This window comes from Artemia sp. Qi Xiang Cuo, chromosome 17 (genome assembly GCF_049724085.1).
Source record: "Artemia sp. Qi Xiang Cuo chromosome 17, ASM4972408v1, whole genome shotgun sequence".
NCBI lineage: Eukaryota > Metazoa > Arthropoda > Branchiopoda > Anostraca > Artemiidae > Artemia > Artemia sp. Qi Xiang Cuo.
The window spans coordinates 58861827-58880801 of NC_142810.1; the positions used below are offsets into that span (position 1 = coordinate 58861827).

General features: G+C 33.0%; 1 protein-coding gene across 2 annotated transcripts in view; it reads left to right on the plus strand.

Annotated features, from left to right (window-relative positions):
* The window catches only part of gkt (tyrosyl-DNA phosphodiesterase glaikit), a 112426-nt gene that overhangs the window by 74664 nt on the left and 18787 nt on the right, over positions 1 to 18975 (plus strand). For both annotated transcript variants that reach the window (XM_089103523.1, XM_089103525.1), the window contains exons 5-6: positions 6215 to 6695; positions 10926 to 11032. In XM_089103523.1, coding sequence (XP_088959649.1) covers positions 6215 to 6695; positions 10926 to 11032 — 588 coding nt within the window. The remainder of the gene's footprint in view (positions 1 to 6214; positions 6696 to 10925; positions 11033 to 18975) is intronic.

An 18975-nucleotide genomic window follows, 5' to 3' on the forward strand; every position in this document is an offset into this window, starting at 1 on the left:
TTGTTAGTAGTAGTAGTTTGTGTTTCCTCAAGTGTTGGAGTATGAAGAATGTGCTAATATGTATTTGAGTATAGGGTTAGTCCATTTGGCTTCTGAATATTAGTTTAAAATATCCGTCTAAATATTTTAATTCATATATTTATTTATAAAAACTAATCTAAAATTAAATTTTTCTTGTTTTTAGTTTTGAACTGTCTATTCTTCGAAAGAATGGCTCGGTTGCCAATTCGATCAGTAAAATAAGTCATAAAAAAAGGCTACTAGGAATACAAAACCTATTTATATCAATGTTTACCAGTTAGATGGTGAAAAGAATTTTTAAGGCTAATTTTGTGTTTCCTCAAGTGTTGGAGTATGAAGAATGTGCTAATATGTATTTGAGTATATAGAGTTAGTCCATTTGGCTTCTGAATATTAGTTTAAAATATCCGTCTAAATATTTTAATTTATATATTTATTTTTAAAAGCTAATTTAAAATTAAGTTTTTTATGCGTGAGCTAAATTAGACTTAAACGATTTGGCTTGTTTTCAGTTTTGAACTGTCTATTCTTCGAAAGAATGGCTCGGTTGCCAAATCGATCAGTAAAATAAGTGATAATGAAAGGCCACTAGGAATACAAAACCAGTTTTTATTAATTTTTACCAGTTAGATGGTGAAAAGAATGTTTAAGGCTAATTTTGTGTTTCCTTAAGTGTTGGAGTATGAAGAATGCGTTAATATGCATTTCAGTATAGAGTTAGTCCATTTGGCTTCTGAATATTAGTTTAAAATATCCGTCTAAATATTTTAATTTATATATTTATTTTTAAAAGCTAATTTAAAATTAAGTTTTTTATGCTTGAGCTAAAGTAGAGTTAACGATTTGCTTGTTTTCAGTTTTGAATTGTCTATTCTTCGAAAGAATGGCTCGGTTGCCAAATCGATCAGTAAAATAAGTAATAAACAAAGGCTACTAGGAATACAAAATCAGTTTTTATTAATGTTTACCAGTTAGATGGTGAAAAGAATGTTTAAGGCTAATTTTGTGTTCCTCAAGTGTTGGAGTATGAAGAATGTGCTAATATGTATTTGAGTATAGGGTTAGTCCATTTGGCTTCTGAATATTAGTTTAAAATATCCGTATAAATATTTTAATTCATATATTTATTTATAAAAACTAATCTAAAATTAAATTTTTCTTGTTTTTAGTTTTGAACTGTCTATTCTTCGAAAGAATGGCTCGTTTGCCCAATCGATCAGTAAAATAAGTGATAAAGAAAGTCTACTAGGAATACTAAACCGATTTATATCAATGTGTACCAGTTAGATGGTGAAAAGAATGTTTAAGACTAATTTTGTGTTTCCTCAAGTGTTGGAGTATGAAGAATGTGTTAATATGCATTTGAGTATAGAGTTACTCCATTTGGCTTCTGAATATTAGTTTAAAATATCCGTATAAATATTTTAATTTGTATATTTATTTATAAAAACTAATTTAAAATTAAGTTGTTTATGCTTGAGCTAAATTAGAGTTAAACGATTTGGCTTGTTTTTAGTTTTGAACTCACTATTCTTCGGAAGAATGGCTCGGTTGCCAAATTGATCAGTAAAATAAGTGATAAAGAAAGTCTACTAGGAATACTATACCGATTTATATCAATGTGTACCAGTTAGATGGTGAAAAGAATGTTTAAGGCTAATTTTGTGTTTCTTCAATTGTTGGAGTATGAAGAATATGTTAATATGTATTTGAGTATAGAGTTAGTCCATTTGGCTTCTGAATATTAGTTTTAATTTAAAATTGAGTTTTTTATGCTGGAGCAAAATTCGAGTTAAGCCTGTTTTTTTTTTAGTTTTAAACTCTCTGTTCTTGAATTGAATGACTCGACTGCCAAATAAATTAAATAAATGACAAACAAAGGCATGTGACGGTGTTTAATATTCATATATAGAATATTTGAAAAACGGATAAATGCAGTCAAATCTGTTTATTTTTCACAATTTTGTTAAAAAAAATTGTACATCAATGAAAATAGTGACGATAAAGGTGCTCCCCCTGGAAAATACGTTAACTAGGATTATTTTGCATATTTTGAAGTAAGAATTGTTTTCTTAACATGTCTCCTTATGACTTGGCGTGGTCATATATTTATAACGTTATTCTTCAGATAGCATTTGTCCATATAGGGAAAGTATTGTCGAATTAAAACCAACATATTACATCTGTAGTTTAGGCTGACTTCTGGCAGAATACCGCAGATTAATTTACATCTAATATTAATTGGTATTATTATTGTAACAAATTATATTTCACTACTATTATAGTAATAATCAAAATGCAATTTGTGAAGTATCTTTTGTATTTCTATGAAAAATGTGATGGAATCAGCGCAAATAAAGTACATGTGCAATCCAGGCCGGCTCCTGGCTCAACACTGCACAATAATTTATATCTAATAGTAATAAATGATAAGTGGAAGCAGTGATTTACTAGTGCAATATAACAAATATGCGATCAATATCACCATAACAATTTTACTTCACTTTATTTTAATGTTTTTTTTTTAAGATATCTGGTCCGTCTATGGGAAATGTCGTTGAATCAGTATAAATAAACTATATGTGCAGTCAAGGCTGCTTAAAAATACTGCACAACAGCTAATTTTTGTTAGTTAAGGCTATTATTAATATTAAAATAAATTATATTTAACGGCTCTTGCAATTTATTTTAAATAATTTATTGGATGTCCTTGGTCTATTTATGGGTAATGTTATCGAGTAAGTAAAAATAAATTTCATGTGCTGTCGACCCTGACTTGTGGCAAAATACTTCACAATAATTCGTTTTTAACATTGGTCTCTGATGGAGGGAGAATTTTAGCACAATATTTTATATCGCAATTATAATAAAAATTGCGATAACAAATGTATAATTAATATTGCAATGACAATTTTATTGCACTTTATTTTGAGATCCTTTCCAGATATCTTTGATCCATCTATGGAAAATGTTGTAAAGTCAGTATAAGTAATTGCATGTGAAGTCGAGTCTTGTGGCATAACACTTCACAATAATTCATGATTAATAATAATTAATCTTTGGACAGAGGGAGAATTTTATCACATTATTTTTTATCGGATTTTAATTGTTAATATTACAACAAAAAATATATAATCAGTATTAGGAGGATGTCGTAAAGAAAGATAAAGGGCAATGGGAACTTTTTGGGAGGGTGTAAAGGTCCAAATAGATTGGGGCAGAAAAGGAGCGTGCGCAGCTGTCTTGGCCTCAGGTGGCTTTGTGCGGCAGTGAGTTGTTAGTATCAGTTATATTACTATATTAATATTAAAATAAATTATATTTGACAACTAAAGCGGCGTTCACATGCGTGTCTAGCCAGAATCTCATATCTAGACACTTGTCTGGCCAGAAATCAATGTCTAGGAAACTACAGTTCCCAAGAAGGATTCAGTGCTTAGCTAAAACTACAAACTTAGTTTCAAATAGATTACAGTGGCCATTTCTAGCCAATTAATTAAAAAAAAAACTCCGAAAAATAAGTTTTTCAAAGAAAAGTAAAGGCCATTTTAAAGTTAAGCTCAGGAGATATGAATACCTGTTAAAATTCAAACTCAAAACGACCAGAAATTACTATTAAAGAATAAATGAAACCCAAAACGAACAGAAATTAAACAAACAATCATAGCAAAAAACATACAACAAGTAATAATATAAATGAATAAATATATCTTAAATCGAGTAATGCTTAGATTGAATATGAAAATCAAGCTTAAAGCGAAAAAGAATAGTTTGCTCTTAAAGTATAAATGAAACTTAAAACGAACAGAAATTAAATAAACAATCAATGCGAAAAAACATACAATATATATTAATGTAAATGAATAAATATATCTTAAAACGAGTGAAACTTAAATTGAATATGCAAATCAAGTTTGAATCGAATAAAAATAACTACAAACAAGAGTTTGGGTATCGCCTCACTGCAGAAGCATAAAAACTACTGCGTCATTGGCGCCTTACTGAAAACTTTATGAGTCTTGAACAGTCTTGGAAAGTATAAACAAAATCAAATTGAATATTAGATATATAATGATATTAGTTGTTGAAATATCCATCAGTTCAAGATTTTTTTTTTTCACTGTAATTTTTATTTTCATTTTCAATGCTGTAAGAACTGGAAAAGAATAAATTTGTAATATAAGAGAAATTCGTTTTCAGTGAAGCGCCAATGACGCAGAACGCTTTAGGTTTTTGCAGTTAAAGAAGGGGGCAGTATCCAAATTCTGTTTGTAGTGAAACTATATTTGTCTTGACCAATCTTGGAAAGAACTAATAAATTAAACTGAATATTTGATGTATAATGATATTAATTGCTGAAAGCTCATCAGTTCAAAATTTTACTGTAATTTTGATATTTATTTTCAATATTAAGTACAAAGAAAACATTTTTAATATAATTCTTTTTCAGTAAAGCGCCAATGACGCAGCAGGTTTTAGGCTTCTGCAGTGAGGCGATACCCAAACTGTTGTTTGTAGCTATTTTTATTCTATTTAAACTTGATTTGCATATTCAATTTAAGTTTCACTCGTTTTAAGATTTATTTATTCATTTACATTAATGTCTATTGTGTGTTTGTTCGCAGTCACCGTGTGTCTATAATCTGTCTGTTTTAAGTTTCATTTATACGTTAATAGTAAACAATTATTTTGCTTATTAATATTGACGTTATTGTTCAATATGATAATTACTTGATTTAAGATATATTTATTCATTTATATTATTACTTGCTGTATGTTTTTTGCTATGATTGTTTATTTAATATTTGTTCGTTTTGGGTTTCATTTATTCTTTAATAGTAATTTCTGGTCGTTTTGAGTTTGAATTTTAACAGTTATTCATATCTCCTGAGCTTAAGTTTAAAATGGTCTTTACTTTTCTTTGAAAAACTTATTTTTCTGAAAGTTTTTTAAAATTAATTTTTGTTCGTTTTTATTGCAAAAAGTTTCAAGTTTTTATTCCATGGGGGGGGGGTTGCTTACTGTCCGATTATTCTTGACTTTAAAAAATGGATCTAGAACTTTCAATTTATAATTCGAATGAGGCTTTTTTCAAAGTCTATACGATTACCTCTTTGATAAAAACCTTATATATGAACAATAGAGAGCTTGCATAACTTGTGGACAGCGATTGGCAACAATGATTGGATTGAAAATATAGCACCAATAAGGGTGTTTTGACCATTTCACTTGCTGACACAAAGGGATCACGACTGTTTGGAATTGACCTTAATAGAATTTTGTGTGCCAAAGCAATTTTGCATCTATCACAGAGTATGTGTTTTAACCTTATAATGGGATAATTATAATAGATTTACTATTTGTTCTTCCCATACAAAACTTTACCTTATTAAAGTCTTTGGGGTGGAGGCGGCGTAGTTGGCAGAAGAAAGAAAACTTTAGCGTAGGCAGTAGGAGAGGGGGAGGGTGAGGTTGGAGACTCATCCAATACGGGGCGGAACTTCACTTATCTCCTCCGTTCCTGATTTAGGAGATCAGACAGACTCATTGGGCTGTAGAATGTTGGACCGTTTGAGTTTTGGAAGACGTTAAAATGCTCAAAAATACTTTATATTTTCAGTTATTGCAGGATTGATTTCATAGATTGTGGAATGGTGAGCCCCCTGGCCCATCGTTTGGGTGAACCTCAGCTCATAATATGCAATTTTGATTAATTGTTCCGTGTTATGTGCATATATTATTCTATATATGTTATTTTGAGTCAAGAGAGCTTATGTGGGTAAAACTTTCAAAATTGTAATCCCTGTTTTTACCGTCACAAGATAATGGATGAGAAAAGCCAAACAATTGCCGTAGTGTGCTTCACTATTATTTCTGGTCTTGGATATTTGCCTAAAATGAAAAACACAATTAATGAGAAAACAAAAATTAAATCTCACTTTAAATATGTAAACATAGATGATGAAAATAGTGGAACTTAACACATTCTGACTGCCTGTAATTGAAAATCTGAGACCTTGAGCTCCAGACTCTAGAATTGGATGCTTAGCTGTAACTTGTCTAGCCAAGCACCAAATTTTACTTGAGTTATCTAGACATTGATGTCCAGCCAGACACATGTCTAGACATGGGATTCTAGCTCGACACGCATATGAACGCCACTTTATGCAATTTATATTAAATAAGCTTTTAGATATCCTTGATCCATCTATGGGAAATCTCGTCGAATCAGTACAAATGAATTACATGTGCAGCCCTGGCTGGCTTCTGGCACAGTACTGTGTTCACAACCTCCAGAAAACACAAATCACCATCTTTTATGGCTCTGAGAACCCTGAAATCGAAGCAGTTGCCTCAAAAGTCCCCACATTAACGGCAGTTCGCTTGAAACCGAAGTACCTTTTTGGTCAACATCACACAAAGATGTGCCTTCTTTATTATGATGATCAGAGTATTCGAGTTGTTGTGCACACAGGGAACTTGTATGAGAATGATTGGGAGGACAGAACCCAAGGGCTGTGGATCTCGCCAAGATGTTACACTGCGAAGGGTGATAAGGACTCTGCAACATTTTTTCGAAGAGATTTGGTTTCCTATTTGAATACATATGAACAACCGAGGCTGATTAATAAGTGGATTGAAAGGCTTAATAAAGTGGACATGTCTGATATAAGGTAAATAATATTTTTTTGTATTTCAGTTTTTCACTATTTCAGGTTTTTTAAATGTCAAAAAAATTTTCTTGTTTAGTATTTGATATTTTCAATGAAACCATAATAACTATGTCGCCCACAATTTTTTTTTTTTTTATTTTTTTTTTTTTTTTTTTTTTTTTTTTTTGCTACTTCAGGAACTGATCGATCTTTATTACAATCTTAAAAAGCTAGTTTATTTTTTTTAAAGAGATTTGAGGTAAAATATAATTTTTAATTGCTTAAATAAAAACGAATGTATGTCTGTGTGTCCTGTATGCATTACTACAATACTCATCCGATTGACAAAAAAACTTTAAGAAGTTGTCGAGTACACTCTTGCAACGGTCTTACGTTAAAATCCCCCCCCCCCCCCCGTAAAAAACCTCTTAATCGTTCGAATACTTTACGAGATGACTGAAATTAGAGTCCCCTGAACGCAAATACTTGAAATAGATGGCTTTGAGGTGGTAAAGCGGGAGTTAATAATCCTAACATAATTTTCAAATACTTTTAAGCTTAAAATGTGCCAGTTACTTATACGCCGGGGGAATTTTCCGGTGGAATAATACGCGGGGGAGATTTTTATGGTATTTGTCACGTTGACGTCCAAAAACCAGAAAAAAATTAAGCGGGAACTAGAAAAGGCCTAATAATAATGAAATTTTGTATATATGAAGCTGGTTATTGACGAATGGTACTCAATACCTTGAGTAGTACCTTGGTCGATTGTACCCTGCAACTCTTTTGAGTAGAATTCGAATAGTTACCACCAACTTTTATACCATATAAGGTTTTAGAATATGTTTGTTAATCTTTTCTTCGTTTTGAGAAATCTGGAATTAAAAAGGAGCTATTTGGAATTAAAAAGGAGAAATGTTTGTAAAAGTTCTTCTGCTGCAAATATTTCATGAAACCATTATTGGTTTACCGGAAAAAAAAACAACTATTGCGCCAAAATTATGGGGGATCGTAAAATTTTGATATTTAGCTTAAAATTTACTAAACCATATATTTTAGCTTGATGAAACATTTTTGATGTCTTGGGTTTTGCATCTTAATGTAGATTTATGTACTATTAAGCAGTAAGTTGATTTCTTGTTTGATTTTTAGTTGTTGAATGAGCTGCTACTCTAGTTCTTTTGCTGAAAGATTTATTTTGTATAAAAAAAAAAAGAATGGAAGAAAAGTGAATAGAAGTGATCTGCCAAAAGTTGACCATCAAAGTTTTTACTTTTCTAAAAATATGAGCTGGAATACTTGTAATTGTACTGCTTTCTTTGGCTCTCTCATGACCTTCCCATTTTATTTGTCCCTCCTTATGACTTCTTCTTACTCCATCTATGAATGACCTGTTTTCGTTTTACCGGTAAAATTCTACTTCAGCTACTTTTGACTATCTTGGAAAGAGGTTAGGTTAGGAAAATGAAACTTTCAGGGATGGGTCTACAGTCTAAAGTATGTCCTAGGAAGGTATTTTGAAGTACCTACCTCTACTCCTCCCTCTAGAGGGTCCTGACCTTTGATGACCTTTAAAACTTTGTGTGTTATAAAAGTGAGACCTTGCAAAATAGATCTTCTGCTTAAATGAAGTACAACAAAATTGTTTTCAGAATCACAACTTTGCTCAATCCCAATTTATAAGGTTTTAAAGACATGCATCCAAATACATTTCCTAAATTTTTTCAAATAAAGCATTGATATGGCTTAAAATTATGCTCAAATAACTGAAATTGCATTTTCAGAGCTAAGGCCAGAGAAAAAGAAACTGATAACTGAAAATTAAGGTAAAATGTTGATTTGTCAAAATTTCAATGGGTATAGACCTGTCATGTAGGCGATTTCAGGACCCTCTAGAGGGAGAAGGAATAGAGATGGGTACTTCAAAATACCTTCCCGTGACATACTTTAGCCTGTGGATTCATCCCTGAAAGTTTCATTCTTAACCTAACCCAATTCCAAGATAGCCAAAAGTAGCTAAAGTAGAATTTTACCCTAAATTACTATTGAAGCTAAAGGTGATGATAATAAAACCTGTCACAAAAAAACTAGACAGTAAGAATGCTGTTTCAAATTTAATTTATCTTTTTCGTGAACAAATGATTGCTAGTAAAAAAAAAAATACAAATAAAAAAAAAAAAAAAAAAAAAAAAAAAAAAAAAAAAAAACGACTAAAGAAATAGAGAAGATGAAGAGTATAAAACAGTGGGGTTGCCAATTCATGACAATATACGGAGATCGGTAGGTAATGATTTTTTCCATTTGTTTTCGTTTTTATTAATGTTGCAAAAAATGTATTTTTTGAAATCTAGGGTGTGGGGCATTTTTTCAGTGGGAATATAAAAAGGGTATTTTTCAAAATCCAAGGGGGACAGTATCCTCCTTCTACCTTCACCCCCTTACTCCCAATTCCTTCTTCTCTGGTATAACGTATCAAACAGTTCTGTAAGTAAGGAGCGACCTGGCTCTATATTAACCAAAAGTCTAAAAAACGGAAATTTGATATCAATAGATGCATCAAAAGAATCAAATTTTGATGCTGATTTCAAATATATAAGTTTCATCAAATTTAGTCATACCCATCAAAAGTTACGCCTGAGAAAATGTGGCTTATTTTCGAAAAAAGGGGGGAAACCCCCTAAAAGTTATAGAACCTTAATGAAAATCATACCATCATATTCAGCGTATCAGAGAACCCTACTGCAGAGGTTTCAAGCTCCTATCTACAAAAATGTGGAATTTTGCATTTTTTGCCAGAAGAAAGATCACGGATGAGTGTTTATTTTTATTTATTTTTTTTTTTTTTTCTTTTTCTTTTTCTCCAGGGGTGATCGTATCGACCCAGTGGTCACAGAATATCGTGGGAGGGCTCATTAGAAAGGAAATTAAAAGTTCTAGTTCCCTTTTTAAGTGACCAAAAAAAATGGAGGGCAACTAGGTCCCCTCCCACGCTCATTTTTTTGCCAAAGACACCCGATCAAAACTTTGAGATAGCCATTTTGCTGAGCATGGTCAAAAATACGATAACAATGTCTTTTAGGATGCCTTAATCCCATGAAGTCCCCGGCGGGAGGGCTGTAACTTCTGAGCTTAACCCAATGCTAACAGAAAGTATTGGGTATTGCGAAATATACAGGCGTTTTCAGGGGATATTTTTTCTGGTAAGGGTGGGGGGTTGCTGGGTCGGGGGTTATGTGGGAGGATCTTTCCATGAAGGAAGTTTTCATGGGGGACGGGACATTGCTATGAAGGGGGCGCTGGATTTCCCAGCATTATTTAAAAAAAAAAGAGCAGAAATTATAAAAAAAAACAAGTTATTTAAGTGAAAGTAAGGAGCAACATCAAAACTTAAAACGACAGAAACAATTATGTATAAGATTGGGTTCACCCCCTAGTCAGTACCTCGCTTTTTAAGCCAAAGATTATTTAGTACTTTCATAAGAGCTGTTTATTCTAATTAACGGCATTTGTGATTAAGGGGTAATTTTTAAAGAATTGGAACAAAATTCAAAAATTAGCTTAAAGAGCAAGGTATTGACTAGGGAGCGAACCCTCTAATATACGTATTAAAAATATATGAATATAAAAGTTAATTCGTAAGTTACGTATATTTATTACTAATAAAAACGTTCGTAAATGAAATTAAACAAGTTTCGAGAAAGCCATTTAACCAAATAAAAGTAAAATTAATATTCAAATTTTGTTTCAAAAACGTTCAAAAATTAAATAAAAAAAACAATTTTTTTTAACTGAAAGTAAGGAACGACGTTAAAACTTAAAACGTACAGAAATTATTCCGCATGTGAAAGGGGCTGTCCCCTCCTCAGCGCCTCGCTCTTTACACTAATGTTTGACTCTCCCAACTCTCTTTCTTCTTAGCCAGAAAAAAATTTTGCGTAAACAGCGAGGCGATGAGGAGGGGACAACCCCTTTCATATACGGAATAATTTCTGGTCGTTTTAAGTTTTAACGTCGTTCCTTACTTTCAGTTAAAAAAACTTGTTTTTTTTATTTAATTACTATCATAGATCGTATTACGTATTCAAGCATGTGTTGAATCATAAGCTTATAATGTGCTACGATAGAAGTGTATCACTCGTTGACGTTAGGTGACTCTCAAGAAAAAGAAAACTATTTTTTGTGGCGGGCAAGATTGATAAAGGACTAATTATTCATTTTTTTATTCATTTATTATTTATTCATATATTTCAGTGTATTTTTGATTGGTTCTGTTCCTGGTAATCATGCCGAGAAGTCATTCGGTCATCCCAGATTAACGACGTTGCTTCGCCTCCATACGCCCCAGGTGGCAAAACCAGGTATGCACTTCAAAAGTATATCGTACAACACCAAAAAAGTAACTTTCGGGTTATAGGCTACCATGTTTAAATGACAGGAGTTTAAACCTTCTCTTTTGGTAATGATTTTATAAAGACAGAAATTGGTGTTACTGAATCCTAGTGCATTTGGATTGCAGGTGGCACTACTGCATTTTTTTGGATTGCAGATGGCACTAATGCCTACTGCATTTGGTCATTTATGCATGTAGTGTGTATTCAGCAAGTTTCTAGCTAGAAACTTGTTCAGCAAGTTTCAGTAAATCTTTTTTCCTCCCTCTCGCCACTTACCCGTTGCTTTTTTGTCTCGTTTCATTAATCCACTAATGAAAATTGAAGGGTATCAAGCAGTTCCTCGTAAAGAACTGTATAGTAAGAGTAACTCTTATTATTAGTAACCGAAACTCTAAAAAACGGGATTTTGATACTAATAAATACATCAAGAGAATTGAACTTTTACGCTGATTTTAAATATATAAATTCCATCAACTTTACTCATATCCATAAAAAGTTACGAGCCTGAGAAAATTTGCCTTATTTTCATGAAAAAGGAAAAACACCCCCTAAAAGTCATAGAACCTTAATAAAAGTCACACCATCAGATTCAGCATATCAGAGATATCAGAGAACCTTACTGTAAAGGTTTCAAGCTCCTATCTTCAAAAATGTGGAATTTGGTATTTTTTGCCAGAAGAAAGATCACGGATGCGTGTTTATTTCTTTGTTTGTTTGTTTCTTTCTTTATTTGTCCCAGGGGTGAACGTATCGATCCAGTGAATGTCGTGAGAGGGTTATTCGAACGGAAATCAAAAGTTCCAAAGTTTCGTTAAGTTTAGTCTTACCCATCAAAATTTACGACCCTGAGAAAATCAAAAGAATCAAAAGAATAACCCGGCTCAAAACAAGGGGGATAAAAGTTCTAGTGCCTTTTTTAATTAAAAAACAAAATATTTAAAAATAGAATACAAAAAAAATGTATTTTGATGTCTTTTCATATTGCGTCGTTCAAAAGATGTTTGATTTTTGAAGCAAGTCCGACTTCTAACACCAATTTTCTACTAATAACCATATATTACATAACAAGGGACGTAACGTAATATATAAGATCGATTGTATGCTAATAACCAGACATGACGTTATGAGTCATGTGACGCAAAAATTGAAAAAAATTAATTATTTTATTTTAGTTTTCAGTTCAGAATCGCTAAACTTATAAACTGCAAAAATGTCTATGGTATCTGAGTAATTATTTTAATCTTTTAATTTAAACTAGAAAAATACCTGAAAATTTATAAATTAGCTTTTTTTATAATTAATTTAAGAAGCCGTAAGAATACTAAGCTGAAACAGTAATATGGTTTCATCCAAGCAAGCTATACGTAAGTTAAAAAGACAGTATTAGACAAAAGCAGAGATAGCATCCTGAAAAGAGAAAAGCAAAGGTATTTAACAGACCAGGCGTATCGAGAAGTATGTTCATTATCATGAGCCGCTTCAGAGGTCAGTGAATTTAAACCTAACCAAAGTTCGCTAGGTTTTTGACCCAGCGAGCTTCGATGAGGTTTTGGTCTATCCACATCTGGGTTTAACACTTCCGTTGTGCCTACCTGCTCTGGTCATTACTTGTGATAAAAATGGTTTATGATGTATTTAAGTATAAGCAATGTCTTATTAATACACGAAAAAAATTAAAAAAAAATTTTTAAGTTCAGTTCAGAATCGCTAATTTTTGTATGTAAACTGCAAAAAAATTTATGGTGCCTGAGAAATAATTTTAATGTTTTAATTAAAACTAGAAAAATACCTCAGAACTTTGAAATTATTTTTTTTTGTTAAATAAAAACAACTTGCTGTTGGATTAAATTTACAGGTTTGAACGCAACCAGTTATATTATGTCAGTAGGAAGTCCCAAAAACGAAAATTTGCAATCATTACAAATATAACCTTTTCTATAAAACCTTAATAATTAGAGCGGCCTTGTCCGAAACCCCTATATAGGAAACTTACCGTCTCTTGGCTTGAACAACAAGGGAAATATACTGGCTTGAAAATTAAGAAAAGTGGCAGCTACAGTATATTCTGCAGTATATTATACAGTATATTTTTTTTACAGTATATATTATTCTGCATATATTATTCTGCAGATAGTGGGGCTGTGGAATATCGTAGAGAGATGTTTAATGGCTCATTTCAAAAGAAATTGATGGGGAAAAAACCTTTTGTAACTAAAAAAGTTATTTTTTAAATAAATCAATTTGTTTACGAAAAACTGCATTTTTCTATAACACTGCAGTAGCGTACGCTATTCTAACATCAGGAATTTGTCACACCTATGTGCTTTTGTAATTAACAAAAATATATATAAAACAAAATCTATAATGAAAAAATGACAAAAGCTATAATGAAAAAATCAAAACCTCTGCGAGGCTTTACCAAAGAGCGCATAAGGAAAAAGTGAAAAATTACATTCAGAAGTCCAAGAATATGGCAAAAATGCATGCTGATCTTCGTAAGTTGAGAAAAATTTTACAAATGTTTTACCAGGATTATTAAAAATATTCAAAGTTACAGATTAAAATTCTCTTTAAAAAAGCGGCTGCTGTTCATAAGTTGGCTAGAAATGCTCTGGCAAAACTTCATAGTAATATCCAAAAAAATGTTGTCAGTTTAAAGAAAAGCTTCCAAGCTATGGACTGGCAGCATTGGATCAGTTTATAGATGCAATGGAAAATTCTAGACAACACAGTGAACATACAGAGGCGTACTTCTTAAAAAATTCATATATTAATTTTGGAAGGAGCAATTGCAGTTTATGTAGCAGTAATAATATATAATAAAGAATGAACTCTTGCCCTTACTAACATTGTATAGGCAATCCAGGTTGCTGCGTTAGCTAGCAATTATCAAACAGTTTTATAATAAAGAAAGAACTCTTGCCTACACTTGTTAATAATATAGTAATGAAATGGTTTTATTGATAGCTGAATTACAAATTATAGAAAATGATCCCAGGTGGCTTTGAGCCACCCAACTTGCGGTTAAAGGCCGATCGTGCTTTCCACTTTGACTATAACGTCACTAATTAAAGTTGTAAAATTAACAATTTGATACATATGATACTTTTATCACTTGTCTTTTCATAATGCAGTCTTCTCAAAGATATTTGATTTATTAAGCTTACATAAAGGACCGATTTAGCTGATCATTAGTAGGCAGCGGTAACTAGCAACCTAGTAAGAGACGACCACGTCCAATGTTAAGAAATATAAAAACCCATAACTCCTAAAAAAAAAAAAAGTCAGATCAAAACAAAAAGTATACCATTAGAACTGCCTTGTCCAAAATCCCTACATGGGAAACTTTCTGTCATTTGATTTTAACAGCAAGGGAAAACATATTGGCTTGATCCGGGTTGCAGCGGTAGCTAGCAATCCGGGTTGCAGCGGTAGCTAGCAACCTAGTAAGAGACGATCACGGCCAATGTTAAGAAATATAAAAACCCATAACTCCTTAAAAAAGACTCAGATCAAAACAAAAAGTACACCATTACAACCGCCCTGTCCCAAACCCCTGTAGTGGAAACTTTCTGTCCCTTGGCTTGAACAGCAAGGGAAACGTATTGGCTTGAAAATCAAGAAAAGTGGCAGCTACTACAACATTCTGCCTAAACGGCATATTTTTTTTCTTTTTTTCTTTTCCACACATAGCTTGGCACTGGAACATCGTAGAGAGTTGTTCAATGGCTCATTTTAAAGAAAATTAATTGGGTTAAAAATCTTTTGTAACAAAAATAAATTATTTCTAAAATAGAATAAGTTTTTCCACTAAAAACTGCATTTTTGATGTCTTTTCATACTGCAGTCTTTTCAAAGATATTTGATTTTTGAATTTACATTAAAAGACGATTATTGGAATAACAAACCATTGCACACATTGAACTTAGTTGGCTACGTGATCCGGGTTGCAGCGGTAGCTAGCAACCTAGTAAGAGACGATCACGTCCAATGTTAAGAAATATAAAAACCCATAACTCCTAAAAAAAGATTCAGATAAAAAAAAAGTACACTATTAGAACCGCCTTGTCCAAAACTTTTATATAGCAAACTTACCGTTCTTTGGCTTTAATAACAAAGAAAATAAATTGGCTTGAAAATCAAGAAAATTTACTTTAACCACGCTATTCTCCACAACCGGCACTTTTTTTCTTTCTTCTTTTCCACAGATAGCTTGGCACTGGGACATCATACAAAGTTGTTCAATACCTCATTTGAAAGCAAATTAATTGGGTTAAAAACTTTTTGTGACTACAACAAATTATTTTTAAAAAAGGATAAATTTTTCCACTAAAGACTGTATTTTTGATCTCTTTTCATACTGCTGTCTTTTTAAAGATATTTGATTTTTGAAGCAATCAAACAGTTCGTGGTAAAGTTGTTTTTAAACTTTATATTCCATAGATAGCTTGGCACTGGAACATCTTAGAGAGTTGTTCAATGGCTCATTTTAAAGGAAATTAATAACATTCAAGGACGTATCCAGAGGGTTTGAACCCCCCTCCCCCGAAATGTTTGTCCGACTCATAATAACGAATATAAAATTAATATAACAAAATTGAATATAAACAAAATGTACAAAAATGAATATGAAAGTACACTATTAGAACTGCCTTGTACAAAACCTCTATACAGAAAACTTACCTTCACTTGGCTTGAACAATAGGGAAAATATATTGGCATAAAAATCAAGAAAAGTGGCTGAAACCACGATATTCTCCACATCAGGCATCTTGTTTTCTTTCCGTTTTTTTTTCTCCTCAGTTAGCTGGGCACTGGAAAATCATAGAGAGCTGTATAATGCATCATTTTAAAGGAAATTACTACATCTTGTGCCTTTTGGAATTAAAATAAAATAGTTTTTAAAATAGAATCAATTTTGACACAAAAAAAAACTGCATTTTGTGTGCAAGCTTGATGAATGACATTATCAGAGGCAACGCTATAGCGTTGCCTATAGTAAAAGCCATACCGCTCCAAAGTTTTATTATTTATTTATTTTTTCCCAGAGGCACTTTATATGGAAGGGTTCGTCGTAAAAATTTCAAAGGGGGCTCATTCGATTGGAAATCGAGAGTTCTAGTGCCCTTTTTAAGGATCAAGAGTGATTAGGAGGCAAAGAGCAACCCTTCCACGCCCACAATTTCCCCAGACACATCCAATCAAAATTTCGAGATAGCCATTTGGTTCTACGTAATTGATTTTCAGATAGAAATTATGTTTTTGAGGAAGACACTCCCCCACAGCCATCAGGGCAAGGGTTGTAAGGTATGCCCTGGGGGCATATAAGCTTTTTATAGAAAGCTTTGTCGTAGAAACTTCAAAAAGGACTCCTTCAACCGAAAATTCAATGGACCGGTAGCCATTTTAACACTCAAAAGGAATTGGATAAAAACTAACCCCCTCTCACATCCATCATGCTCCTGAACACATTCAGTCAAAATGGTGATACGACCATTTGTTTCAACGTAGTTTAAAGTTTTGGAAATTAGGTCTTTGAGTATGGCAACCCCCCAGCCCTCAGGGCTAGGGTTGTAAGTTATGCCCTGGGGGCATATAAGGTTTTTATAGAAAGTGTTGTCGTAGAAACTTAAAAAAGAGCTCATTCGATTGAAAGTTTAAATGGCTAGTGCCCTTTTTAATAGTCGAAAGTGATTGTAAGGCAACTAAAACCCCTTCCACACCCACCATTTCCCCAAACACATCCAATTAATATTTTGAGATAGCCATTTTGTTCAACGTAGTTGAAAGGTCTGGAAATTATATCTTTGAGCAGGGCACTCCCCCAAGGTCTTCAGGGCAAGGGTTATGAGTTATGCCCTGGGGGTATATATGGGTCTTATGGACGGAATATTCGTATAAAATACAGAGAGTGCTCAGTTGATTGGAAATTGAAAGTTGTAGTTCACTTTTTAAGAGTCAAAAGAGATTGGAGGACACCTAGCTACCCCCCCACCTCCACGGCCCTTTTTTCCCGAATGCATCAGATAAAAATTTTGAGTTAGCCATTAAGTTAGAAATTGTTCAAAAGTCAGATAACAAAAACTCAGGTGTCGACACAACCCCTCAGGGCACGGCGGCAGGCGTTGTAAGTTATGCCCTGGGGGAATATATGGTTCTTATGGAAGGGCTGCTCGTACAAACTTCAGAGAGGACTCAGATGATTGGAAATTGAAAGTTCTAGTTCAGTTTGTGAGAATCAAAAGAGATTGGTGGGCAACTAGTCCTCCCACGCTCCTTTGCCCCAAAAACATCCAATAAGGATTTTGAGATACCTATTTTTTTAAAAGTAGATCGAAGATCATACAATGAAAACTCCAGTGTCGAAACATTCCCCCAAACCCTGAGGGCAGGCATTTTAAGTTATGCCCTGGGGTGAAATGTCGCTCCTATAGAAGGGATGCTCGTAAAAACTTTATAGAAGGCTAATTTTACTGGTAACTGAAGGTTTTAGTTCAGTTTTTAAGAGTCAAAAGAGATTAGAGGGTAACTAGCCCCCCTCCCCCTACGCCCCTTTTTTCCCGAATGCATCCGATAAAAATTTTGAGATAGCCATTAAGTTAAAAATTGTTCAAAAGTCAGATAACAAAAACTCAGGTGGCGACACAACCCCCAGGGCACGGCGGCAGGCGTTGTAAGTTATGCCGTGGGGCATGAATGGTTCTTATGAAAGGGATACTCGTATAAACTTCAGAGAGGGTTAATTTGATTGGAAACTGAAAGTTCTAGTTCACTTTTTAAGAATCAAGAGATTTAAGGGCAACTTGCCCCCCCCCCCACGCCCTTTTTCCCCAAACCCATCCGCTACAAACTTTGAGATAACCAGTTTTTTTTTAATTGTTCAAAAACTAGATAACAAAAACTCCGGTGTCAACACAACCCCCCAGGGCCCAGGGGGTAGGTGTTGTAAGTGTTGTCCTGGGGGCATGTATGGTTCTTATGAAAGGGATGCTCGTATAAACTTCAGAGAGGGTTCATTTGATTGGAAATTGAAAGTTCTACTTCACTTTTTAAGATTCAAAAGATATCTGAGGGCAAGTAGCAACGCCCCCCCCCCCCACCCACCCTTGTATCCCCTTGCCTATCCGATAAAGTTTTTAAAACAGCCATTTCATTAAAAATAATTCAAGGGTCAGATAAGAAAAACTCCTGTGTCGATGCAACCCCCCATGGCCCAGAGGCAGGCGCTGTAAGTAATGCTCTGGAGGTATATATCGTTTTTATGGAAGGGAGGCTTGTGTAAACTTCGGAGATGGTTCATTTGACTGGAAACTGAAAGTTCTCGTGAAACAAACAAACTGAAACAAACAAACATACAATATATATTAATGTAAATGAATAAACAACATACATCAATGTTTTTATTAACAGTTAAGGAAGGGGGCAGTATCCAAACTCTTGTTTTTAGTGCAACTATATTCGTCTTGAACAACTTTAGAAAGAACTAATAAATTAAACTGAATATTTTGTGTATAATGATATTAATTTCTGAAAGCTCATCAGTTCAAAATTTTACTGTAATTGTAGTGTTCATTTTCAATGTTAAGTACAAAAGACAATATTTGTTTTAAAATTGGTTTTCAGTAAAGCGCCAATGACGCAGTAGGTTTTAACTTTTACAGTGAGAGAAGGTGGCGATACCCAAACTCTTGTTTGGTGTGATTTTTTTCCGTTTCAAGTTCGATTTGCATATTCAATTTAAGTTTCACTAGTTTTAGAATTTATTTATTCATTTACATTAATATCTATTGTATGTTTGTTTGCATTTATTGTTTGTTTAATTTCTTTTCGTTTTAAGTTTCATTTATACTTCAATAGGAAAATATTTTTTTTTTCGTTTTAAGCTTGATTTTCATATTTAATCTAAGCAT